This window comes from Myiozetetes cayanensis, unplaced genomic scaffold (assembly GCF_022539395.1).
Source record: "Myiozetetes cayanensis isolate MyiCay16 unplaced genomic scaffold, myiCay2020 scf2-11, whole genome shotgun sequence".
Taxonomy (NCBI): Eukaryota; Metazoa; Chordata; class Aves; order Passeriformes; family Tyrannidae; genus Myiozetetes; species Myiozetetes cayanensis.
This window is the reverse complement of record NW_026087411.1, coordinates 75,500,256-75,528,227: the sequence shown is the minus strand read 5'-3', so window position 1 is coordinate 75,528,227 and position 27,972 is coordinate 75,500,256. Positions and strand designations below refer to the sequence as shown.

Sequence of the window (27,972 nt, the reverse complement as noted above, 5' to 3'; positions counted from 1 at the left end):
ACTTTTTGGATTCATTATGCATGAACCCAAGTGTATCTGGGGATGAATAATGCTCCTTCATTTTCCTTTACCCTGAATAGTTTGGGGGCTGGGGGTTTTGATTCCTTAGATATTTTAACAGAAATACATTTTTCCTTTTGACAACTCTCAGAAATATGTTCCTTTAAGAACCTCCTACATGGTATGTGTTTGCAGTTTGTAAACACAGTATGTCAAAGAATGATTTGATTCAGTGGCGGAGCAGCCAGCTATTTGCATGTCATGAGGTCTAAGGGAAACAAACTGACCCTCAGCCTTCCCCAGTCCAGCCAAATTCTGATGGGACCCTCAAATAGCTCTGGCAAAGTGTTCTGTTTCTTTTGGACTTGATGAATGCTTGTTTCTGTGAAGGCATGTAATTATTTCTTCCGTTATTTTGCTGCACAAGTTACCAAGAGAAGCAGCTTAAAACAAAATGTGAGTATTGAGGCTCTTTTCTGTTATTCCTTTATCTGATAATCTTTAAACGTGGTAGTATACAAGGTATACCTAATTTAATATTTTGAGCAAGTAAGCAGGAACTTTTTCCTCACACACAAAACTGCTAATTAAATTAGATGTAGAATCCTACACATATAACAATACTTTTTCATTTTTGTACCAAAAGAAATACCATGCCTTTCTTTTGGATGCAGTTCTTTACGTTGTATTAATTGGCTCACTCACTAATTTACAGAAAGATTATTTGAGGTTTCCTTTATAAGGAGATGAGGATGAATTTTGTTTACTCCAAAGAACAATCCAACAAAAAAATGCGTGTGCTGTTTCCCATGACATTTTGAATTCCATTTTCTATCTCTTTTCAAACTTTTGTAGCTACTTGCTTTTGCAAGAAAAATTTCTAGATAATATCTATCAAGTTAAATCATTTCTTTCTAGCATAACTAATTTTAACACTGAATGTGGATTGTTCTTGGGTTTTGTGTTTTTTCTTTTGAAGTAGAACCAGTTTCCAAACTGAATTTTATAACAAATCAAAATATTACTGGAAACAACAAGTATCATCTCCCAATCCTCCCCTCATAAGATACTTTGTCTTTCAGCTATCATATTTTTATGATCATAATTTTGTTTGAAGTTTGAAGGGAAAGAGTAATATTGAAAGGATTTATTGAAAGTTTACTGCTATGGTGCTAGAAATATATGTCTATATTTCAGAATTAAAAAAGTATGGATAACAGTGGCAGTCCTTAAATTACAGTCTATGTATATTAACTGTACTGCTACCTGATTTCATAATGGTAGTCTTTTTGATAATGGGGTTAAAATTAAACTTGGACAAAAATATCATATGTAATTTTCACTTCAGTAGTAAAAATGTTCCAAAATATATTTCTTTAACCATCCCTGTTTTCAAAAACAGGATGATTTTGTATCTGGAGCTGGGCACAAAATCTCTTACATTTAGAAAGCAAGTTTCAGATGCCTTTGTTTTGTTTGTGTTCATAGTTTTCTTCTTTTCATGTAACAAGTTGGCATTTCTAGAGCAACAGAACAGGTTGTAGTGGATTTAATATATTAACATTTTAACAGGTTGCTGATGGTCTTCCCATGTAATTTCAGTACACTATTAGGAAAGTTGCTTTGATTCAGAGGTGTTTAATTGGTAGAAACTTAAGACGACTTACTAACCATCTTGCAGGATTAGAGGATAATGAAATCAAGAGCTGCTTGAAAGAGATTCTGATCAGTTACAACCTATGGTGTATCCAGGTTATTTGCAGGCAGTCATAATTTACAAAGCATATATTTTTGGTTTACTTGGTAAGACATGTTGTGTGGGCTCTATACCAATAATCCCAGCTTTCTTACTTTATTTTCATACCTGAGTTTTATTTCCCAAAAGAATAGCTTAAAACTTTCAGTATTACCTCACCACGGACAGACAGAAAGAAATGTAAAAATCTTGACCAACATGCTTCCAAACGTCAAACCCAAAATAAGAGGGGGAAATTCTGAACCTGTTTGAACAAACAGCCCTCCTATTGACTCAAGTTCTAGATGCCATAAAGGCTTTTAGATCACCTGGGGAGGAAAACCAAGCTGAGTTTTACTGCACACTTCCCTGCCAGTTTAGGGTAAAATGATATCTTAATGTTTAATTCTAAGGTGCTCATAAAATTAATGATTTCCAGTTAAACTGTTCTATTAAAATCTCTAAAGCCCTAGTTTTGGAAGTTGTGTCAAAATGCTGCTGATGCTCCTCTTGGGCTCCTGCAGCTGAGTTCATTCTTCTGGGAACTGGGCACACAGCTCTTATGAGAACTCCTTTTCTCATACTCATTTTTCCCTGTAAAATGTTAGAGGGATGAAATAAGGAGAGTTTTGTGGAAATATGTAAACATTACTCGAAGAAAACAAATTAATAAAACCCTATGGCATAAAATTCTGTAGCAGAGATATAGCGGAGGACAAGACAAATGCAAAGGCTAACTAAGGTGCCTCGATTGCCTTCATAATGACAACTAAACTAAAATTCTGTTAGAAATCACCCTGGAGGGGAATCCTTTAACTACAAAACATTCCTTGCTCATTAGCCTCAGGTAGGTTTAGGTTAGTTTTTGTGAATATCCTCATTCTCTGATGCTGCGCAGTATCGATCAGCTATCGTCCCTTCTTGTTTCCCCTTGTTTAACTAAGAGTTTTCTTTGATTCTACTTCATCCATACTAGTATGATACTTTTCTTCTCAGCCATGGTTATCTTTGAGTTTGAATTTGTTCTAGGTCTGTATATAAGGACTGGTAAGTTCTTGCACATCTCAAGGTACTCTGGATAATGGATCAGAACACACTGCCCTAACTGGTTGCTGGCCTCGTGCTTAGAGGCTTTATCACTCAGAAAAATATTGATCTTCCTGTAAAATGTCTTTGTACATAGGTAGCAGAATTGATAGCAAGAATGAACAAGTGCCAGAGCATAGTGTAGTTGTTGAGAGAACATTTTGTGTAAGAATATTAATCATAACCTCAGAGTCATTAAGGACACTTGCACAGTTCACAACTGGAACATCTTATTGCCTCAGCTAATTCTGGAAGTGCTTTCTACCTCTGGCACTGGAAGCTTTGTACAATGCTTTTAGCCACCCTGGGCCAGTGCCATGGATACAGCCTGATGAGCAGACCCATCTGGTGGCTTCTCTTGTTCCCAGTCCTATAGGTTTGCTCTCTGACCTTGAGGAGGTTAATTGCTTTGCTTTGACAGGTATTAACCTTTTCTGTAGGCAAGTATCTCACAAGTGTGTTTTAGAATTGCTTTACTGTTGTTAGAAAAATGTTCTGAAACCTTTGAAAGGAAACCTGTAAAATAGTGCAGAGGATTAGGTTATAATTGTATTTATCAGAAGCCCAGAACAGTCTTAGGCTGTAAACGTACTTATCAGGAGCTCAGTCTTTCTCAAGTGAGCTCTTCAAGTTTCAAATTCAGACACATCATGATTAATTTTTGTATTAAAACATGGAAAATTGTGGCATAACTATAATTCTGTGAGTCTGGTTTGCATGGGGGAAAAAAAGTTTAGAATAAAAACTGTTTCATGCTGATCTTCTAATTGTCAATCTTTGTTTAGTTTGGTGCTTGAAAACTGAGGAACATTGAGAAACATTTCAAATTAAAAGCTCAAAACAGTTTGGGTTAGTTGGATTTTTTAAAATACAGTAGCAGAATTCCTAGTTTTTTGACCACTTGCTTAGACTTTTTACTGAAAGCATTTACCAGTTTTTACAGAAATTAGCAAAAAGGTCTTGGATTGCATTTGTTCCTTAATACAATTTCTGCTGCTGTATTCCAATCTCCTCCTCCTCAGACCAACATTTTTCCCCACAGCAGGTCAGAGTTATGGTCTCTGAGCATCACCCTGTACTGAAACCAGTCAATTCCATTCAAGGTGATTGCTACATTCTTCACATCATCACTTGAATAGACTTTACAAGTTTCAACGGTCTTGTTGTTCCACAATATCCTTGAGTTAAATAACGTGTTCTTCAAGTGTTCCTAAGTGTTAGAAAGGAATTTCTTCATTCTTACCAAATTCCCTCCAGCATTTTAAGATTTTAGTGATGATTTTTATTTGTAGGAATCAAATGCTGACGGTCTTGAGTGTTCAGACAAACTTTAGGCTTAATTTTCCTTCAATCAGAACGGGGCAGTCCTACACTGGGACCAACTTTTAGTTTGTGTGTATTTATAATCATAGAAATAAACCCACTCTGAAAATCATAGTGCCAAAAACAAAAACAAAAACAAAATTAAAAACAAAACCAAAAACAAACAACAAATAAAAAAACCCCCAACAAACTTCTCATGTCAGGACATTACAAAATCCCAGCCGGGCAATTGCTGTAGGGTCAGTAACCTCTCACATCATAATAAAGAAAGACAGAATTCCACGGTCTGCTCACTGCAGGGTCTAATTTTAAATCACAGCCACTTTTAGGAAAATAGACTATTTTAAACAGAAATAAAATGTTAATGGCCAGTTCACAGACTTTAAGGCTTAAGGGAAATATTAGGATACCCAGTCACATAATTGTTCAGCAGATTTTATCTCCTCAGTAGGCAGAACAGGTAAGGTAACCCCAGAGCTTTCCAGGACATGGCAAAGGCCAATGGCAGAATAAGAGCAGAACCCAGGGCTGAGTCTCTCTAAGGACTGGTTGATGTTGCTGCCACAGGATGTGAGGCTTGAAATTAAAACTGAGTCAATGCGATGTTATACTCTATCTTGTTTGACAGCCCATTATCTACTACTCAAGAGGTCTTTAATTAACATTTTTTGCCTGGTTAATGGATGATGCACAAAGCGACATAATTAAAGAGAAGGGAATAAAAAGAGAAAACCACTACCATTTTTTTCTACATACTCATCCTAGTGACACTGTTGTTTTTCCTCCCTGGTACAGGACAAATAAAAAGCTGAAGAACTCCACTCCCTGTCCTTTCTTCCATCAGCCCCACTCCTGAAAGGGTTTGCTGCCTTCAAAAGTCCTGTTGCAAGCTCTCTTTTGAAACTGAATTTTTATATTGTGAGTCCCTAGGTCATTTTGCTGTGTTGGAATGAAATGTACTCGACAACTACCAACAGTTAATATAGAACATGACGTAAAAGAATGTGTTTATCTGAATTTTTTATCTCTTTTATTTTTTTCCCAGCCCAAAGTCCAGCAACCTGTCCTTGATGCATCTACATAGTTAAACTAAAAAGGCTTTCCTGTGAACAGTGTGTTTAAAGCACTCGGGGCAGAAAACAAAAGCAAAAAAGTCAGTCTGCTATAATTTCACATCATTGCTGATACATCCACAGTCAAATTGTACTGTTTTGTGACTGCAGCCTTGGTGCAGACACTGAGACTTTGTAAGTGAATTGTGTGTTGCACTCCCCAATAGATATGAGCACACCAACCCTAACATGCAGAATTAAAACCTAATCCAGAAAATATTACATCACCTAATTTGACATCCATGAATTGAGATAAATCATTCAGCTACATTAAATTACATACACATGCAAGTGTTCCCAGGGACCTGTTCTAAGATGAGACACAGCAGGTTGTCATGTAAACACTAAAGGGAAGCAGAAGGAAGTTAAATCTGCTTAAAAATACCCACAGTGTATTTTCATGTTGGTTGTTTGTTGTCAGCTTTCCTAGAAACCTTTCTCACTTTCTATATCTCAGTTTATACCATATAACCAGTTAAATACCATAAAAGCAGTAGAATACAAAGAGTGATATATCTTTCAGATTTTCTTCAGCAGATTAGACGTTTCATGGTCTCTCTACCTGGTAGATGAAATATATGTGTATGTATTTTAATATGGCCCTGTTGTTATTATTGTATCCCTTTATTCCAAAGACAATGCAATTGCAGAGGATCATTAGTGCTAAGTATCATACCGATACCTACTGTCATCAAAAACCCAGAGTACACAGGTAGCCCTTGCTTTGAGATCAGGCTGTAAGCAGCTCTGCTCAATGATTCTGCCCATCCTTCTCTCCTTATTGCCCAGAAAACCTGTGCATGTTTCATCCCTGGCAGTGTTTAAAGTCAGGTCAGATGGAGCTTTGAGCAAACTCTGGTCTAGTGGAAGATGTCCCTGTCCATGGTAAATGATCTTTAAGGTCCCTTCCAACCTAAACCATTCCATGATTCCTTGATCCTACCTCTTGGTACTGCCCATCTTGAAGCCTGTTTTCCCTTGGGAACTTCTGGAGATCGTCACCCTAAACATCTTGCATATAGTGTGAAGACTGGATATATATACTACATTTGCAGTGGCTGTCATTTCTTAGACTGTGTACAACAGTGGCTTCACAAACTGTGATTTCTGTCGGTGTAATAAGCAGCCCAGGGCTTGTCTGCAGAACCATATCATCTGTTTTCAGTGAAAAGCTTGATAAGAAGGTAGCAGCCAAGCCTGATGGAGCACTGTAAGCAGCAAAATTGGCATTCATTTGGCCTACGAATCAAAATACAACAATAACTGAAGTAGGGATCTTACATACCAACACTACTGACAGTAGCCTTTGCATTTCCTAAGCTGTAATACCACCTAATTTACCACAGTCTTGGTTCATTTTGATGAGGTGTCATATTTTTATTAAAAGAGTGCTGTGGCTCAGTTTATTTTTTTCCTCAGAAAACTAGGTCAGGTTGGCATAGCACAGTTGGGAGAGAAAAGGAAAAGCCTGTACCACTGCAGCAGATGCTTCGTTATCACTTGGGGGATTTATGTTTGGGTTGGGAGGAAGCAGGTCTTTTTTTTTTTAAATAGGGTAATGAAAATTCTTTCCAATTTTAGCTTGTTGCTAACATTGCTACTGATGATTATCTTTTTCTTTTTGCTCATTTTATTTCTTAAAGCAGTTCTAACTAGGTCACAGGCATTTAAATAACCCAGCTAGGAAAAGTAGTACTGCATAGTCAGTTGTATTTATTATTGTCACATCTTAGCTAGTTCAGCTTCAAATACTTAATGCTTCTTTTTCTCTTTCAAAGACATGTAGTACTTATACACTGATAGAAAGGAAATACATTAATATTTCCATGTAAGTGCAATATGTTATTCTCTGCATTCCCACCATTTTAATTAAGAAAGAGTAATCCAGCATAAACATCCTTTGGCTACCAAATTTCTTTTCTCAAAATGAAATCAAGATCTCTGTTCCTAGAATTAAACACAATTAGCTTCAAAATTGCTTCTTCAAATGAAATAATTAAATTTATATAAAAAGTGAAATTTAAAATTTTACTAGAAATTTTTCTGTTGAGAATTTAAATGCATTTTTAAATAGATATTGTTAAATCAAGTTTCACTTTTCTGAGTCCTACGTTTCTAAAATAAACTGTCATTTTCGATTGGGGGTGTTGTTCATAAATATTTTCTATTTAAATTCAGCAAAAAATTAATTAAAAAATAGTTAGACCATTTTGGATTAAGCTTAGCACAAAACTCTCCTTTTCTTCCAAAAATATCCAGGTGCAATAATTTTTAATTTATATTAATTTTGTAAACATTTCAAGTTTCAGAGCATGAATTTAATCCTCTAAAAGGGATTAGGAAACTTTCCTCATGAGCAGGTTGTTGCCTAGCCACCTCTTGTAGGCTTTCTTGCATCTTCCTTAGGATAGTCTTGACTGCTGAACTGAAAAAAAATTATACATACCCATATGTGTGTGTATATATATACACGTATATGTACAGTGATAGCTATTTTCCTTCATACAGTTTTTAAGTCATCACAAAATAATTTTTAGATCTACTTTCCCTGATGAGTCCTGGTGAAGACTATGTTTAGTGTAGATGTCCATGTCCCAAGGTCTCTTTTACTCCTCTGTACAGGGCAGAGAAGAGTACTTCCTACATTTCCTTCTAACAGAGCCAAGATTACTGAAGGAATCCAGACCTTTGCATCTCTTCTGCAGACTGGTCTGTAACAATTAACACCAGCTTAAAAATTAAAATGATTAGTGAGGAAAAGGAGTTTTGACATGCATGACCCTGCAACAGTAAAAATAATAAAGTCTTTACTGTGATAAACCAGATACCACAGACAAGCTGGTAGCACCTTTCCATCTATAAGGACACAGCTTTTGGTGAGTACTCATCTCTAAGTATCTAAAACTCACCTTTTAAAATCTGTGCTCCAGCGATATAGGCAGCAAAGCTCTAAAGCCTGCATTCAGCTTCAAGCACGTAATTGTTTCAGCTGACAGCAACAGCATTTCTCGTGTGTTTAGACTATGTGCACATCTAGCTTTGACAGCAACTCACAGCAAGGCATCCACAAAATCTGTTTTGTTGTTATGGGAGTGGCCTGACTCCTGTTCAAACACCCGTAAGGGAATACTGAGGTTTTATGGACTCTTTCACCCTCCCTCTTTTATCGTTCAGCAGTGATACAGTTTTCTGTGGTCCCTCACTGAATCACTTTGCATCTCCCCTTGCAAGGTGAGACTCCTCTCACCGCTCTTCTCCAGCCTGGCAAGGTCCCTCTGGATGACATCACACCCATGTGGTATATCAGCCACTCCTCTCAGTTCGGTGTCCTCTGTCAATTTGCACTCTGTCCCATCTCCAGGTCATTAATGAAGATGTTGAACAGCATTGGTCCCAGTGTCAGCCCCTGGTTACAATTTAAAATATTATTTTAAATTGTCTCTTATAATATTGTACCTGGGATTCACTAATGACTTCTCACCCACATCTTGGGCTTATGGCTGCTCTGCTTTTGGACCTCAGGCAGCTGAAGGTAATCAATTTTAAACAGTCTAAATATCTTCTAAGTATCTAACTCACCAGTTAGTTTGGGTATACTTTATCACATGACCCTTTTGTACCAGATGCAATCCTCAAGCCTGTTTTATGGTTTAATACGGGAAGTATGACTGAGAATACTGACAGGACTTTACATTACAAGGTACACCAATGCACAGCTGAAGTACTTCATCACTTTGTTTTATTCCATAAATCTGACAGCAGTCAGAAAGGAATGAGGTCCATAATGAGAACAGGAGAAAACTGGCTTTACCAGACTATGTGAAAACCTGCAAAAAATGTGGGTAAGAATTATTTCAGAAAAAAGTAAGAGAAAGAATTTAGATGACTACACCAACATTTGAGTTTGCCTGGTGTAAACAAAGCAGACAGCAATACCAATTAAGGAGAAAATTACAGAATTCCTGAGATGCTTGATCCCCTAGCTAAACCACAGCTCTTGTCCTTTTTGCTTGTAGTCACAGGGTGTGTAAACACAGCACAGATTCAGTAAGAATAACCAGATCAACCTCTAAATGACCTGCTTTGCCTAGACAGCCCACCAAAACAGAGTCACTAGTGAACCTTGGAGCAGTATAGTCAGATTGTTACAGCAGCATCCTGGCTGGCATCCATCCTGGCTGCTTAAAGGTGAATGCCATCAATGAGAGCTCTGCACTCACTCAGAAGCTTCCAGAACCTGACATTGTATTACTGTGCTCTACCACAGAGGTAAAAGAGCTTGCTCAAAGTTAGCATCTGTGTCTCTGCTTTCCTGTAGGTAGTTGTTTTCACTTGATTTGTAATGTATGCCCCTAGTTCCTTTTGCTTCTCTAGCCACTTTTAGAAACGTAAAAATTATAGCATCCCTAATGTATGCAAATGTATGTGATGAATTGTTCAGCAGTTCTCACAAAAAAAAAAAAAAGGTACTAAAATGAAGTCAGCAAGTTCATGCAAATAATCAAAATCATGTTAGAAGGTAAAAACATGTACTTACCAGAAAAATGAACAAGTACCTCCAAGGGCTTGCAGGAGTGTCCTCCTAATAATAGATGAAATTGTTTTTCTTATCCTTCAGTCTTTTTCCAAGGATTTATTTTGCGATAATTTCTCTTTCTTTATGCTTCTCTAATAAGGAGCCTTATTCCAATCATTGTATGTTCTTTAAAAAAAGGATGGTGAAGTTCAATGGCAGGCATATTTACTCTGGGAAGTAGTCCATTAGAATTGTCATGAAGTGAAAGATACAATATTTTTACCTACGTGTATGTATCTGCATGCAGATCTATGTATTAATTCCCAATAAGTAGTATTAATGTTTCTGGGGTTTTTTATACTTATATAACATAGGGGGGATCAACATGCATTTATAGAAAACATCAAGAGAAATTATTGAGATATATTAACATTGTGGCTGTGTTTTTTAGATCCAATGAGAGAACAAGCATTCTTTTCTTGGTGACTCCACATTTATCAGGATTCTCAACTTCACAACCATTTTCTTATGGTCTTTCTTCACTGGAAGTATTCTAGAGCTCTGTATTTTATAAGAAATAATTTGACTCTACAGAAAGTCCCTGTCCTATTTGTTGTGGTTAGATTCTATCTTAATCTGCTATAACAGCAGGCTGACTAGCCAGCTCTGTTGTTCTATTTTCATCTATTTTATCATTCAAACCATGAGACTGCTGCATTCTCTAATTTGACCCCAGGGACCCTAGTTACAATATCCTCATGTCCTTGGCAACATCCCTCTGCGCCTCCTTGGAAGATTCTAACACTACAAATGATATCACGTATCCATGCCTACTAGGTACATAAAAATCAACAGTATTTAGCTTTGTTCCAATTTAAATAACAAAATCATCTTTTCCCAAGGAATGAAGACATGGCAGTCTTTCCTTGTGCCTAGGACACGAGCTAGCAGCTGGAATGCTGGAGTCAGCGTTTCATTCCATGAGAGTGAATAGCATCAGATCTCCAGAGATTTCTTAACTGACCTTCAAAACACAAAGTCTAGCTTCCAGCAAACTTAAAGTAAACATATTTCTCTAGAGATTAGGATCAAAGCACAAGAAAAACATTCTACTCAACTACGTGGCGCTCGTACCATTACTTGTTTATTGGAGCAAGGCTAAGTGGTGCTGGGAGAGATGAGATTCACTTTTTTTTTTATTGCATTATCTAATGGTAAAAGCACTTCTCAAAGGCTACTCAGACCTTTGCTAAAAGATTTGCAAAAATCTTCCTTCTTTTTCATACCACACTGCTTCATTCCCAAACATGATCTTATATCATCACGGTCAAACTTTGAAGACTTTTTCTGAAGTGAAGCCTTGGGCAAATTAAACATTTTACTAGAAGAGGAACCCAAGGACACCCTCAGGCTTTGCCTCTGGTCTTGGGGGTATTTTTTAAATTCTCAAGCAACCACTGTCATCTGTATAACAGGAGTAATAGCACCTTGCTCCTATATCCATATAGGGGTTTAGGAGGATAATTATATTATAAATCCAGAAGTTCCTGAGGTATTACAGTAGTGGGGTTTGTTTGTGCACACTACCTGGGCTTACTGGAACAGATTGAGTACCTGGGGGGGAGGGGAGGGGAAGTAATAATCAAGAGAACCACTTTTTAAAGAAAATTATTTTGTATGCAGACTCTTTGTTAACTTTAAAACATGACTGACATACATTAGAATGAAAAAAATAAGAGATGTTTCTGCAGATAAGTGAAGTTATTTGTTGTTGAGCTTTGTGCAACAAAAAGAACTATAAGTGACATAAATTCTTTATCTCTGCTCTGTTAGAGGTTTGCTTTTGCCACTTTTAGGCTGACATGAAACTCTTTTAGGAAGCTGGAATACTGATTGAGCAAGGAGGAGATCAGGAAGGTGGTTCACTCAGGGTTATCCTCCGAGGCAGTTCATAACTCTAATTTCCACAGAAAAAGGAATGGAAATTCCTCTGGAACCCAGTTTCAAGCCTGTCACATGACCCTGAATATGGAGCACAGTTAACCACAAACTTTCCTTGATTGTCTCCTTAGACACCAATTTACACTCCTTCCCCGATATAGAAAAAAATGTGCAAAACTTAACCTTGATTTTGGTGATGACTATAATTGTGCACTGAACTCTGTCTGCTTCTTATATATCATGTTGTGTAAATGTACAAGCCGATGGATGTAATTTTCTCATATAAATGGGTTCATTTGTTTCACATTCAAATTTCTGTTTGATCTTCAGGAAATGGAAGTCCAGATTCAAACCCTATTATACTATTATTCCAAGGATATCACGTAAAACATATCTGAAATAGTTTTAAACAAGCATGTTTCCCACTGATCTGAGTTACAGATCTTACTACACCCTATCTTGGTTGGCAAAAATATTAAGGGCAATAAGAGATACCGTAAATCAATTCACTGTTAAAAATTTTCAATTTACAGGAGCAACCAGTTTTCCATAGCTTGTGCCAAACAATCAAGTCACTACTTTTGGTCTGAAATAAGAATGATAGCCTCCCTTCCTGTCCCTTTCCACCATTTTACCACTACACCTCTCAGAACAGAGCAGTGAATGCCTGACCTTATGCACTGGTGCCAGTGGAGACCTGCAGTAATTGTTCTATTCTCACACTTCAAACAACAGTTTCAGTTTAGACTGACAAAGCAGAAACCCATAAAATGCCTTTTTAAAACTCAACCATGGGCATAAAAACCAGGCAGTGAGTGTGTAAAAACAAAGTGTGAGGGCATAACTCCAAGTGGGCTAGAGGAAAGCTTTGTCATGGTTAAGCAATCCCTCAAATCTTGTCCTCCACGTGCTTCTCTTCCTTACTGTTAGGCTTTGCATCTGGTTGAGATAAACTAATTTGCACTGTTATTCAAAGGGCAAAAATTTCAGCTGCCCAAAGTCACTGATATGTAAATACTTCAGGAGACCTTCCCCAGTTGTTTTCAACTCCTCTAAAATCCATGGCTGCTGTAGTTGCCTGCAACCAAGCTACACCCAGTAATTTTAACAAGAGTGCAATCCAATGAGTCCAGCAGATGTTTTGGGGTTTGCTTCACTGTGAACTTTCTGGTTCCTTCTTCCTTCATTTCCAGGAATCAAGACCCAATTTTAGCAAAGTGCTGATGATCCAACCAGCAACAAGAAGACTGAAATAAGTCTTCACAATCCTTAAAACATTCAGCATTGTAGATCTATAAGCAGCTGAGGTTTGGATACTTACCCAAGCCTCTTTAGCCTGAAAAACTGAAGGATGGGAAATTTGTACAACTGGCTCTCAATAGATTTGTGGTATTTCCTGCACTTGTCTGGCACAGAAGTATAAACTAACATTATTTTGGTACTGCCAACATGGAACCCAGCAATAAAGAAATATGTAAGAAAAAACAATCTTTTCCAATAACAACAAGGGAAATTTTCTCTGAGTTAAGATTTTGTTTGACTTATGATTTAGTTTATTTCTCTTTATATTTTACTCTTTTGCTATCCAAGGGTATTTAATGTGACCTTACATTGCCACCAAATATTAGCAGCAGAGTTGGGATAATGCAAAAACAGTTATATATCCTGGAGTCCCTTGTCTTCCTTCTGTTTGGTTAGGTAGATGTGGGGATATTTTGAAAAGGAAGGAATGAGTAGAAGACAGGAGTGTAAAGAGAAAGTCAGGAAAACACTGTAAAGTGCTTGCCCCTTCTCTTTGGTCTTTTTATAACTCCACAGTTGGTTTCATTTTTGTATTATTGCTTCTATCTTCATTACCTGATTTCTGGATAAACCATGTCTTAAAATGCCAGTAGCTGTATGCAGAGAATGTGAAGATGGCTTCATTTTCAGGTGTCTGACCTGAAATGTGTTAGCACAATTAGAATAAGCTGAAGCAGTCCTCTTGCTCCCCATCATGTAGGTGATACAATACACAGCATATGTGTTAAAGGCTACCATTTTATTATAGAACAACCCAGCATTAAGAAATCCAGGGCACTGCAAATGACAAAAAAAATGCCCGTCTAACTTTCACAGGTAATGCAGCACTACTTATTATTTGACCAAGCAAATGGCCATCTACTGAATTACATGATTTGTCCATCTTTCCAGATCACGTGGAGAACCCCAGCAGAATGACCAGCAGTCACACAGACTGTCATTACTGCCTGCAGTCTCTTCGCGGAAGGAAATACGCATTGAGAGATGAATACGCTTATTGTGTTGCATGTTATGACAGCCTGTATGCCAACCCCTGTGAAGAGTGCAAACAACCTATTGAGTGCAATTCCAAGGTAAACATTTAGCTTTCAGTTCTTGTTCTTTGTTAAATTACACACAAATCCAATTTCTTTAATGGCAGATTCTACATCCGATACTCTGCATATCCATGTATTGCTGAAGAGGCCTAAACACAGCAGTTGTACATCCACACACAGCAGACAGAAACAGTGCTATTTTCCCAGAATAGGAAAGATCTGGGACCAAAGATTAGGGAATCTGCCATACATATTCCTCAAACATAAGGCAAAGCTGTGGTGTATGTGTGGACCACAATTAGACTTCATCTCCAGTCACACACTGGCTGCAGGAGCTGCACAGTGCTGGAGGGATGATAGGGTGTGATGTAATTCAGTGTATCAGGCTGAATGAAACTTTGGAATTTCTGAGAGATGTCCTTTGAAAAAATATTTTGTATATTGAATAAATTACTTTTACTGTAGGTGTTGACATGCAGGTGCCAAGCTGAAAAGACAACATGTTTATAATTTGCATATAATTCCACGTGTTTTTGCAAATGAAGTATTTTTGAATTTTTACTTAATTCCATGCTTACTTTGATCATCTCACAGATGGCATGTTAGTGGCAGTGTTTCTGACCTTGACTTTCCTTTCAACTTTCCTTTTCCTTACAATATTAATTATTAATACAAATTCCCCTGTGTTCTTTGGCAGGGTTTCCAGTATTTCCCATACTTCAATTTAAAGCATATGCACTTGATTTTAAATTTTAAGTTCTGATGAAACCTAGCAAAAAGCCTTTGCTTTGCCAGGTTCAGTGCGCAGTGCTCACCTTCTCTCCATGCTCGCTCTGCCTACATTCCTTTGAAATAAGAGGTGAAAGATACTAAAATAAGCCTCTTGGAAGGCTTCCCCTGCCAAAGCAGCTTTCTTCAGAGCACATTGTCTGGGTAAAGGAATCATGCAAGGAAAATGCTGACTTGAATGAAGACACTCCTCAAACTCTCACCATCATTTTTCCGACAGCACACCTGAACACATAGCACCAGTCAGGTTCACCTGGAAAACGTGTGCTTTCAGCTCAATAATTTCACTTTTAAAATTGAAAATTAAAAACGGGATTACTATTATCAAAGATTGTAGACAAAAAGTCATGTATTTGGACTGAGTGGAGGGAAAAAATGGGAGAAAAAAGCAGGGGTGACAAGAAAGGAGCACAACTGGCTAGAGTAATCTAGAAAAATAGCCCACAGAAATCTACAGCTGATTGTCCCACCTCTGCCAAAGTGACTGAGCTTGGCTTTCCTCCTCTTCTTCCTACCCAGTCTTTGCCTCGGGCTAGTCTGGGTTGACAGCCTACTTTGAGCAAGGTTCAGCGTGCTAACTAAAGCAAATTAAAGTGGTAAGTGCTCAGCACCTCCAGAAATGAAGCATGGTATTTCTTTCACTTTTACCACTTTAAAAGGTGGAGACTTGACAAAGGAGAACAATGAGATTAGATTTGTGCCCTTTCGTGCTTCTTACTTCTAAAGGAGATCTGGAAGGGGCTGGTTTATGTTTTGGGAAGAGGTGTTGAGGTGTGTTTTTCCCTTGTTTTTTTTAACCTTGGAAAAACTATACCTGCTGTTTGGTCTTTTTTTGAATTGTTAGTCAAAGTCTCATATATACACTGTTAGCTTTTTCATTCCCTAAGCCTGCTGAGTCTTAAACAAACATTTTTCTGCTCAGTTTTCAGGAGGATTTATATCAGGTGTAAAAAAAAGCAGTGATTTTTTTTTTTAATCTTCCTAATAATCACTTCGTTCTCAATGAGATTTTAATTGCTTGTTTTCTGCAATAATATGATCTTTCTTTTAGTGCTATGTACTGTCAGGTGGAAGAAAAAAGTAGTGACATTGAAAATACATGAGGTTCATTTCAAATTCCATAGAGAACAGACTTCTTGTCAGGTGGTCTGCGCATATGAAAAATGTTTATCACTTGTTTCCCCTTGAAGGTCAACTGTAAAATATGATTCTTCCAATAAAAATGTATCTTTGATGTTACATAAGGAAGAAAGGACCATTGTATCTGCTAGAGCAGTTCCTAATGGCCTCTGCAAGAGATCTGCAAAACAGTGTGAAGTTGAGTACTTGCATCATTCCTGAGCACACCCCTGTCTGGATGCACATGTTATCTTGTCAAGTCACCACTGCAGTGCTCTCCATTTTTTATTTTAATTCTGTGAGGAGCTGAAGGATAAAAACACTCTGAAGAAATGTTTTCATTAACATGAACTTACTTTCTCCAAGGATCTGGCCTACAAAGGCCGCCACTGGCATGAGAGGTGCTTCAAGTGTGCCAAGTGCAGCCGCTCGCTGGTGGAGAAACCATTTGCTGCCAAGGACGAGGTCTTGCTGTGTACCGAATGCTACTCTGATGAGTATTCATCTAAGTGTTTCCACTGCCAGAAGACCATTATGCCTGGTAAGACAACAAGGACCCTCCTGTGAAAAATGGATTTTTAATTTTGGGCACCTTCTTGGAAAAGCAAGATACAAGGTCCTTGACTTTCACTACAGCTTTGAGGTGACTAATGCTCCTTTGTGTGTAGTACTCTCCCGGCAGCGAGGAGAGGGCGGGCACATACCTCTGATCTAGCACAGACAGGTCTTATGAATCCTTATAAAAAAAACATTAAGAGTTCAAGACTGGGTAAAATAAGTTCATGTTGTGTCCTTGATTCTGTTGCAATTCTTAGGAAGCATATCCCTCAGTGAGAGTAGGTGGATACACTGAGCTATTGTGAGCAGGAGATGAGACAAGACACTGCATGTTTGTCTGTCACATTGACCAGACCTTGAGCTTATATCCTTTATACTGTTTCTTTCACTCAGAAATATTTCTGTTTAAACTGTCAAAACATGACAATCTGCCTTCAGATCATTATCAGTGTGTTTGCTAAAAAGACTACATTTGTGTTTACAGTAGGTTTACTTCCTGCCATTAGCAAACTTGAAAATTCCACACTTTCCACTAAACTGCTTCTCAGCTTGTGATCATGTTTGTTCAGGACATCCTCTAGGCCCTTCATTGCTACCAATAAAGCTCATTACAGCAGTGAGATTGCCCAAAAGACACCTCTTCAGAGGCATCTAAGAGAAGCCACAGCACTGGATATGGAAAAATGAAGCTGCTTGCTTAGGCAAAAAAGTAACCAACTTTTGTAACAGAGAACTACCCTCAATGCTAAAATATTTTACAGATCCTGCACATAACTCTAAATACCAGCTGTAAATTATCTATCATGGCCTCATGACTACTAGTTTGGGAGTTTTTGGTGAAGGGCATCAGTAAATTTGGCAGTAACATAAGAATTTTCTCTTTCAGTAGATCTAATACCAAATAATGGAGTCTGGGATGTGCAGAATTATTTTCTTAGTATGAATACTAGGTTATTGATGTCATCATCAATAACCTGTAACATCGATTTGTAATTTTACAGTTTATTTCCTTTTCATGACAGGTAAAAGCTGTATTAGAGGAAAGGAATGTTGTAGCAATATAGTTGTGTTCAGTTTTAGGACTATATACTATTTAAATTGTATATAGTTTACAAAAATGTTACCAAATAGGCACACCTTACTAGATGTGATGAGAATAGTACCAGAATTTGCTTAGGTTTGCATTATTGTCTTCTTGTATATACTCATGTTTCAGGTATTGCCCCTGAGTCTAGGAGTATAAATCCTTGAGGTAACAGTGCAAACAGAGAACTGAAGTGGCATGGGAACACCAGCCTGTCTCTATATCATTAATTTCCTTCTCATCAGCTCACTAGCTCTGTGCTGAAAAGACCCAGTAGGCAAAGACAGTAAAGTTAGCCTTCTGATCACTGGGATGAAGCTGCAAACCTTTTCTGTTTAAATACAAGCAGTAGTTTCTCCACTAGCCCCACAGTCCAGGAAAGAGATAATGTTATGCTGGCAATTCTCTTCTTCATGTGGAAAGGATGTTAAATTACCTTGCACCTGTCTTTGCAGTCTACAGAGAAAGAAATTATGATGGAGATTCACTGGAAAATTCGTTCTCAGTTGTATGTGCATGTCTTAGACTTTTGCTTCTATATCAAGGTGTACAGGACAGCTGTACACAGAGATAAAATCTCTGAAACTCCTTTGATAGACATTTAACTGAACTACTTTCTGTTTGAGCTCTATCAAAAGCATCTAGTTAAAAATGACAAAAAAACCTGTTGATCTAGGATGAAATTATGAGCTATGAGAAGAGGTAGTGTAATGCACTGCATCACAGAAAAAAATACTTACTTTTAAAAACCTGCTAGTTTAAGCTGATTGAGATAAATAATGCATTTATAATTGAAGGAGCCTTAGTTAAGGAAGACAAAAGCCAAGACAATAATAGATGTAGTAAACATCCAAGAAATATTCTCTAATTTATGAAAGTGCTGTGAACCTGAATGTTATCGCTGAGTTGGCTGGCTTTAGAGAAACTGAGCAACTGAAGCATAATCACAAAGAACAAACTCCAAAAGATTCATATAAGGACAGACTCAAAATCACAGCTTAGGCAATTTAGCACATCTTTTGCCAGGTGATTGTATGGATCTGAATATGTTCTTGAAAATTCAAGTACATTCTTAGAAGTTCTATTAAATTGAAGATGAGTGCTTTCTTGGGTAACCTGATATTAAGATAGAGGGTAGAAAATAAGAGTATTCTCAACATTTAAAACTTATATTAAAAGGCTATGTCAGGGGGATTGTTCACTGTGGCTTTTTTCAGGTTCCCGTAAAATGGAATTTAAGGGGAGTTCCTGGCATGAATCCTGTTTCGTTTGCCAGTATTGTCAGCAACCTTTGGGAACAAAACCATTAATCACCAAAGATAAAGAGAATTACTGCGTGCCCTGTTTTGAGAAGCAATTTGCTCACCATTGCTACTCTTGCAAGAAGGTAATTAAACATGTAATGTAAAAACTGTGCTAATGAGGCATGGGGGAAAGGGCTGGGTCATGTAAAATGTCTGGTGAACTAAAAGTAAGAGCAGAGTCTTTATTTTGACTTTGGGCACTGAAAGCCAACTGCAACGGGGTCGATTGTCCACTCTGGTTAATATTAATCTAAGACTGATTATCTTTGAAATACATTTATTGACCAAAACAAATGCTTTGGGCTTCTTTTGTTACTGATTGTGATTTTTAGCAAAGATTAAACAGAAAGTTATGTAAAAGCTTTCTTTCCTGATAATGTCTGATTTTGCCTTGGTAAGCTTGCCTTTCTTTCTATCATTTTTATGCATATATTCACATGCATAAGTCACCTAAGCTGAGCAAGGCATCCAGAGTCTTGTCTTTCTTTCCCTTGAAATATATCAGGCAATTATCAGATCAAGTAACATTCAATTGTGATAACACTAGTCAAGAGTCCCACTGCTTCAATGCATGATACTTACCCTGTGGCTAACAGAAAGCTTGATTTCAAATGAGTTTTTCTTTTTTCCCCCAAGTACAAATAAATCAGTTCTTCCCTCCCTTGATTTCTCACATTTTAAAATTGCCTCTAGGTGATGAAAAAAACTCATTCATCATACTGTTCTAGTATGATACTGTTCTCTAGGGAACCATTTTAAACTGGTTTTAAGGCAGAATTTAACTTGTTCTTTAGTACCTGTATCACTCTAGAAGCAAAGCAAATTTTTTTCACTTCATCAAATAACTTATAATTTATGTAGTTATTTAATGTTTACCTGTAAACTTGTTTTTTTTATTCAGTAGTTAAACTTTAGAAAGTACTTTGATGTATTTTCATGTTTCTACATCTAGCCTGTAACTTCTATTAAATGATAACATGAAAATTATAGTAATTATGCTTAATGTTTATTAGAGGCATTGAGGTTAGCAGCACCAACGTGAAATAATCAGGATTTGCTTCTTAAAAATTCTAGGAATGCAAAGTGTCCCCCTATATAATAGCTGAAACAATTGTACATCTTAAACTTGCATCAGCTTCTATAAATAAGAATTGAGCCCAAAGTAATTAAATTGCCAAATTGAAGCCTTGAATTTTGTGCCAGCAATTTTTAGATTTTAATGGAAAAGCAAATGTGACTTTGAAATAGCCCAAAACTGGAATGTTAAAGGGATCAGGAACTATTTAAATCTTTTTATTGCTTGAGATGACGCAGTATTCCTTATTTCCCTGAAACTGTATTCCCTAGGGAAATTTGTTGATACTGCTATTTCTACTTAAGTTTCTCCAACTTTTTCTCCTCCTGTTCCAACTGCACTCATTCATTCATTCACTTATTCATGCATTCATTCACTGTTGTACATGACTTGACAGTAGAAACGCTATCTTACAGCTCATCTTTATAGAAATTTTTCTATACAGTCTCTCACAACTTCTGTGAAACCAGCTCTTTACCACACATATGGAAGCCATAGGAAACAGGAAATTTCCCTCTTCAGAAATAACCAGTGCAGAGCTGTGAGTGAGTTGCTGGGAATGAAAAGTTGATGACACTGCTAAATACCATTTTTTCTTCTTCTGACAGTGTAAATCTCCTTTCTGTTTTACTTAGACTTTCTCTACTGTCTTTCTTCCTATTTAAAATACCAGTTCCAGTTGGAGATTAACCATTATCTCAGCATCAATTCTCTCACCCACTGTCCACCACTAAGAATTCCTCTTTTGAGAGAATGCCTGATTTTAAACATTAATTCATTAAAAGATAACCTGGTTATTACAAATTTGGAGGCAATATTGTGATAGAAAATTGAAAAACAAACCAGTAGCACTTTGAGCTCAACTGCAGTTAGTCAAATTGAAAATCCAGATGAAAAACAATTGATGTGACCACAGTCTCACCTCTTGTGCATACGGGAAGAGAGAAAAGAAGTGGAAGTACTTACAAAGACAGTCCTTCCCAATTCACATGTTTGTTTCATTGCTCTATCCTTCTTTGTCGATACATTAGGTAATAACTTCTGGAGGCGTGACCTGCGATGACCAACCTTGGCATAAAGAATGTTTTGTTTGTGCTGGGTGTAAAACCCAGCTGCATGAACAAATGTTTATTTCAAAAGATGAGTACCCATACTGTGTGGACTGTTTCAGCAAATTGTATGCTAAGAAGTGTGCTGCTTGCAAGAAACCTATTACAGGTGAGTCTCATCTTCTAGAGGGGACTAGACAGTCATGTGTCTCTTCTAAAAACTTTACTTTAGAAAACACCAGCAAAAATAGTCTCACCACAATGAAAGACTGAAGGAGTTGACTACTAGAGAGGCACACTCTGTATCACATGTGTTGTATGTTGCTAGGACATGCTGATCATGCATGTTCCCGAACTGCTGAGGAGTCATTTTATGTGCTAAAAGGAGTTCCTCCATCATTTGATTTGATTCTGTACTAAAATTCCTCCTTAAGACTATAAGAAAAGGCTTTTTTTTTGCTCTTCCCAGGACAGTACACACAAGTCCCTCATGTCTGTAATTTCTTCAGCTTTGTTTTTAGATGCAAATGTGATCAAACTAAACACAGATTAACTGCCTGCTGGTAAAGCACACCTGTCAAATTAGAAAGCCTTCCAAATGCAACAAAGCTCTGTCACATGCATCCTTGTGTACTTAGATGGTTTATAATTAGACATATATGTCACTAGTCTATGACAGCTGAAGTTTTCTGAGAGCATTTGCTGGTGTTCTGCATTGTAATTCCATAATGTGTGGACTAAACTGTTGAAAAAAATACTACCTGATTCTTACAGGTGCATGCTGCACATGTCAGTGGACAAAGCAAATGATGAATACCCAATCAAATGTGCATGATTTTACCAAAAAAACCCAAACACACAAAACAACAACAATAATAACAAACAAATCAAAAACATTCAAATCCCCACAAACCTCGAGATTTTATTTCAGATACTTGTGCTAGGAATTCCATGGTTTGGTAATTTCCAAAAGACTCCATCTTGAAGAAATTTAGGTGGAAATTATTAATTAATTCCATTAAATCTTGTATAGAAACTATATGTATAAGCATATTGCAAATCATTTTCATGAGAGTTTGTTGGAAAGATCAGCAAATCTGAGTGGACATTCTGATAAACCCATTGTGTTCAGAGCTCATAATGGGATATGCAAGAGAGTGACTTGTGGCTTTACCTAAAATACTTCTCACTGTATTTCATTTTAAAGTTATGGGGTTTTTTTTTCAATTCAGCCAAAAAAGAATATTTCAGACTATGGATTTTTGTTCATTTGTTTGTTTGCTGTATGCATGACAACCTGATCACACATCAGAAATTTTCTGTTGCATTTCTGAACCATGTCCAGAAATACAGGATTCACATTTTCTTTGTCATAATCTCTTTCAGCTCTCGGAAGTGCCAAATATATCTCATTTGAAGACCGTCAGTGGCACGGGGAATGCTTTAACTGTGCCAAATGCTCTGTCCCACTGGTGAGCCTGGAATTCCTCACTCGGCAGGATGACATCCTTTGCCGTGAATGTGGCTCTGCTTCATAGTTCTGTGGAAAGCTGTACAGCTGCATTATTGTCACTCTGTGAAACATAGTTCATTACTCTGCTCTAAGAAAACCATATAAAAGTTGTAACAGTTATCTAGTCATTCAAATAACTTTCCCTCAGCAGTTTAATTCTATCATATCTTTAACTGCTTATAAAAAAATTTAAACAGCCCCATACTGGTTAAGAAAATGATGTAGAAAAGATTCGTATATATTTTAAATCTAACTACAGTGTGTTTTCCTTGTAACACACTGCACTCTGCTGTTAGAAGCTTAAAAATTTACCTTTCATCTCCCATGAAACCAAGGAGGATTGTGAAAAGTCTGTATGGTATATGAATAATGATGAGGCATTAACATTGTTTTACAGATGCTGACCTGGGCATGGAAAGTTAGGCATGTACATTTTTCTATTGGATCATAACATTGATGAGAACAACTCATAAATATTATATTCATCCACACTTTGGGCCAAAAAGATGTTGACAAAGCAGGCAGAAACTGTGAGGAGGAGGTGCTTCCACACAGAGGGCCACTGAGTCAGAGAGGCCCCTTCCAGAGCTAGATAAAGGAAAAAAAAGGTCACTTTCCTCCCCTTACTGGGATTGCTCCTCAAAAACATAGTCTTCAGCCATCCAAAACCCTACAACACAGGTTCTTTCCCGAATTTGGGTAACTGTGCTTAATTTTTCAGACATAGTTGCTCTAGAACATAAATAAACCCGTATTTTGAGCTACTGAAAGAGATGAGGATTGCCCAAGATTGAATAGTGTTAATATGCATGTCCCATAGCTAATATACATTAAGATTCTTTCTGCATTGTCTTCACTAGACCTTCAAATACATGTATAAAGTATATATTTTAATTAGCAGACACAAGCGCACACTTAACACTTGTTCCTTTAACTTTGTCCCTTCAAAACTTCTTTGACAGCAATCAAAGCCCTGTTAATGGTCTTACCATTTCAACCCTACTAGGTCTTTGATTCACAGTCCATCCTTTTCCTTGTAAATGGCTGCTTATGGACAGCAGGCTATAAGCTCTCCAGAACCAATACCCAATTCATGTTAGCATGTGCCACATGTAGTTGTCAATAGTATGTCGAGAGTTAGTAATGTTGTCATTGCAAGCTAGGCAGTTCTTGCTTGCAGTGCATGATCTTAGTTTCTAGGTAGCCGGCTTTGAGAAGGTTCTATCCGCTTGCAAAGCTTCAGCAATCAATTGTCTGTTATTAAAGGTCATCTAGAGCTGTGTTACAAACCTTTTTCCATACTGTATGTTACAGTGGCCTGGTTCATGTACTGGGCCATTGTGAATGGAGCAGTGATGTTAAGAATGGCAGATTCTACACTGTTCAGCACTGTTTAAGTCCTCATCTAGCATGTCTTTAAGTCACTCTTCTTCAGAACTCCGACCTTAAGTGCATAGGGTTATTTGGCTGACTTGAGTGGCCCTTATTCACAGTGAAGACAGCCATTACTTTAGATAGAAAAGTGAAAAAAAGGTTAAAAAAAAGGATATGTGTGCCTAGCTAAGCCAAGGCTGAACTGGAGTGGCATAAAATCAGTGCAGATGATGACTGACCAACAAGTATATAGCAATCTGTTTTCCAGTCAATAAAATATTATCTTTTGCTCTACGTGGTGTTCATTTTTTGTTTTCAGTTTCTTCTTTCATGGCTTTTATTGCATTCTAGATTTTGATGAGTTTATGCCTTTTATTTTATCCCAGCTGCTTCCTTTTCTATTTACTAATCTCACATGGCTAATACAGGTTCTCGGTAAGGCTTAGATTCCCATAAATAGAAATATGTTTCATTGTGTTATATATATAGACAGATATATATATATATATACACACATATTGGTTCATGGTTATCCATGATGTTCTAAAAATTTGCACTGAATTATCAGAGATTAACACATTAGTAAATGTTAATGGTCTAAAATTTTTTAATTAAAATGATGAATCACCATATTCAGGCTTGTATGTGGGGTGTACCTTTTGTTTGTTTGTGTGAAATAACATTCAGCACATTGCAAGAATGTGGTTTGGGCCCTTTATTCAGTCTTGTCTGAACAATATTCAAGTTTAATTACAAACTGACGCAAGAATTACCAGGCAGACTCCTAAGATATGACACAGTCACAGGTCAGACACGCTGATCATGATAAATCCAGTCTTCCAGTCTTAACATTTATGAAAATTCTTCTCTGACTCATCAACTAATTATATTTTTAGAAATACCAACTGAATTATGTATTTCTTCTGCAGTAAATACACTACAGTCAAATCTGAAATGGAACATTTTCACTTCACAATAATAGTAAGAAATAAATGTCATTGCTATAAATAGTTTGAATAAAAGATATATTAGATAGCAAATTGCTATTTTCTAGTCTCTGTCACCAGCTACTAATGCCTAAATATAAATACAATGATACTCTTGTGGTGGGCTGACCCTGGCTGGACACCAGGTGCCCACCAAAGCTGCTTTCTCACTCCCCTCCTCAGCTGGACAGGGGAGAAGAAATATTACAAACGGCTTGTGGGTCTAGATAAGGAGAAAGAGACATCATTCAGCAATTCCTGTGACAGGGAAAACAGTCTTCACTTGGATAAAAATAATTTCTTACCAATCAAATCAGAATGAATAATGAGAAATGAAATTTAAAACCACCTTCCCCATAGCCCTTCCCAGGCTTTACTTTACTCCTGAATTCTCTACCTGCTTGCCTCACAGTGGTGAAGGGGGATGGGAAATAGCGACAGCAGTCAGTTCATCACAGGTTGTCTCTGCTGCTCTTTCCTCCTCAGGCGAAGGACTCCTCACACTCTCCCCCTGCTCCAGTGTGGGATCCCTTCCATGGGGTGCAGTCCTTCAGGAACAGACTGCTCCAGTGTGGTCCTGCATGGGGTCACAAGTCCTGCCAGCAAACCTGCTCCAGCACAGGCTCTTCTCTCTATTGGGCCATGGGTCCTGCCAGGAGCCTTCTCCAGCAAGGTTTCCCACAGAGTCACACTCTCCTTCAGGCACTCACCTGCTCTGACAGGGGGTACCCTAGGGTCAGCAGGCAGATAGGTCCACCATGGACCCCAATGTGTTGCAGGGGAATCTCTGCTCCAGTGCCTAGAGAATCTCCTCCTGCTCCATTTTCACTGACCTTGGTGTCTGCAGGGCTGTGTCTCTCACATGTTCTCACTCTTTTCTTAGGCTGCTGTTTTCACAGCAGTTCCCTGCTTCCCCTACCCATCTTTTTAAAATCCATTTTCCCAGAGGCACTAACAGTGTCCCTAATGGGCCCAGCCATGACCAATGATGGGCCCATCCTGGAGGTGGCTGGCATTGGCTCTGTTGGAGACAAGGGAAGCTTCTGGCAACCTCTCACAGAAGGCCCTCTTGTAGCTCCTCACTACCAAAACCTGGTCATGCACACCCAATACAACTCTGCACAATTTGGGTCACCTACTCTTATGTAGATGAAACCAACTGGAATAGGTGCAGAGAAGGGCTACAAGGAACAGTATGTCTCTGTGGAGGACTGCAGATGCTGGAGAGCATTAGATGGCTACTGTAAGCTACTTGCCTTTGGTTCAAGAACAAAGGCAAGTAAACTCCTCAGGACTGGAAACTGGAAATTAGAAGGTGACAGCGGCTGCTAAGCAGCAATGCTCCAGCAGAGCCTTTTTCCAGAACCAAGAGGGTATGATCTATGTGGTCACTTTTAAAGTGATTCTTGATCTCTGTTTTAAATTCCATATAGAACATGATTGTCTGGTATAGAAAACCACTGGGCAAAATGAACCAGCTGATCAGCTTCAGTCTCTGTAGCTAACATTGAATTTACTGCAGGATGACCAGGATACAGACTCCAGTGTAATTCAATTTTCTTTAATAAATTTCAGAGGGTGGAATTTTGAGAGATTTATTTTTAAGTCAATTTTTAATGTCATGTTTTTCTTTAACATTGTATTGTTTTATTTTAACATGCATCTAATTCTTCCCTGCATATGTAGCAGCCCATCTCTAAGATAATCACATTGTTTTTGTTACAATCAAGCTAAATTTCCCTAAGGTGTAGTGATGTCTCTAGTACCCTGGTCACATATCCAGTGTTCTCATAGTTATCACAGTAGACTGGGAGGGAGGCTGTTCTTTGGGACTAACTAAGAGTGAAGTAGGTGCCCTATTAGCTCCCTCAATACTTCAGGCTATAGTTTAAGTTCCTCAATCACTGACTAATTGTCAGAGGGCTCCCAGAAATAACATATTTAAAATATGAAGATAAGCCCTGGGGTGTTGTTGTCTAGTGACCCTTCTTTACCCATGTTTCTGAATGTCATACTTTTTACTCTGAGTCAAGTTCATATTGTGAGAGCAAGATATCAGCCTTTTCCTGGACTAATGCTTTTAAAATCCAGGCAAATTATTAGTGGATGCTATAACAGGCAACACAGAGTAACAGTAATGTCAGAACTCTGGACCACTTCTGCATTTCGCAGGCAAAGGCACATTCTTCAGACTCACGGTTTCTGTCTATGATTAAACCTAGACATTCTTCATTCTCTTTTGTTGTATCCCAGTTCTCCAGAAAGAAAACCTCTGAGCCTAGACTGGGGAAGAGCTAGGCATAGCCTGGCCCTATCAGTGAAGAGGGTGTCACACCCCAATTTAGCTCTTCTGCAGTATCTCGGCAAGTGCAAGTTCAACTGGTGCTTGTGCTCCACCAGTGGATACACAGCAAGCTTTCCTCATGCAAACAGTGGCTCAGTGCAACCAGAGGAGCATTAAAAAGGGAGTGTAAGGTTTAGCAAGACCTTCTGAACCTGTGGTTTCAAATACTCCATGGGCCAGACCCATCACAAGATGGGGGGATGATGTGTGTGTGTGTGTACATGTATATACCCCACCGAATTGACCATCAGTTTCAGCACCTGGTCAAAGGTTTTATGAATCTCACTTGATTCAATACAGAATGGATGTAGAGCAGAGTATTGTATTTTAGAAAGACAAGTAAAAACACAGTGATTTTTATACAGTGAGAGATATCAATAGCTGAAGGAAAGTAGTGTTAAATTACTGCTTAAGTGTAAGCTAAGACATCATTTCTGTAAACAAAGAAAGTTGGATGGGATTCAGAACTATAGCCTGAACAAACTTGTTTACCAGTCAAGCAGGAATGCTGCAATAAATCCTCTGCATTCTTGTTAATAATATCTCAAAGAAAACTTGTTTGTGTGCATACATGCTTGTTCACATGCAATTGCCAAAACTTGAATGGACTGAGTCACAGGAAACCTGGTAATTTAAAACCAAAATACAAAACACCTAGCATGGTTACAGACTACTGTAACCACAAAGTTTTAGTCTGTCATATTCAAAAGTACCATGATGTTATT

General features: G+C 37.8%; 1 protein-coding gene across 1 annotated transcript; it reads left to right on the top strand.

The window, feature by feature from the left end:
- The first annotated feature begins 97 nt into the window (after nt 1-97).
- On the top strand, nt 98-24,906 carry FHL5 (four and a half LIM domains 5). Its single transcript, XM_050315587.1, has 6 exons — nt 98-456; nt 13,907-14,088; nt 16,327-16,501; nt 18,820-18,989; nt 21,013-21,199; nt 22,417-24,906. The coding sequence occupies exons 2-6, from the start codon at nt 13,930-13,932 to the stop codon at nt 22,566-22,568; spliced, it is 843 nt and encodes a 280-aa protein (XP_050171544.1). The 5' UTR covers nt 98-456; nt 13,907-13,929; the 3' UTR covers nt 22,569-24,906.
- The last annotated feature ends 3,066 nt before the right edge of the window (nt 24,907-27,972 follow it).

Excerpts from the sequence above, each read along its gene's own strand:
- FHL5 (XM_050315587.1), top strand. The coding sequence starts at position 13,930 with ATGACCAGCAGTCACACAGACTGTCATTACTGCCTGCAGTCTCTTCGC. Across the intron at positions 14,089-16,326 it reads CTATTGAGTGCAATTCCAAG|GATCTGGCCTACAAAGGCCG; the intron begins GTAAACATTTAG and ends ACTTTCTCCAAG. Across the intron at positions 16,502-18,819 it reads CCAGAAGACCATTATGCCTG|GTTCCCGTAAAATGGAATTT; the intron begins GTAAGACAACAA and ends GGCTTTTTTCAG.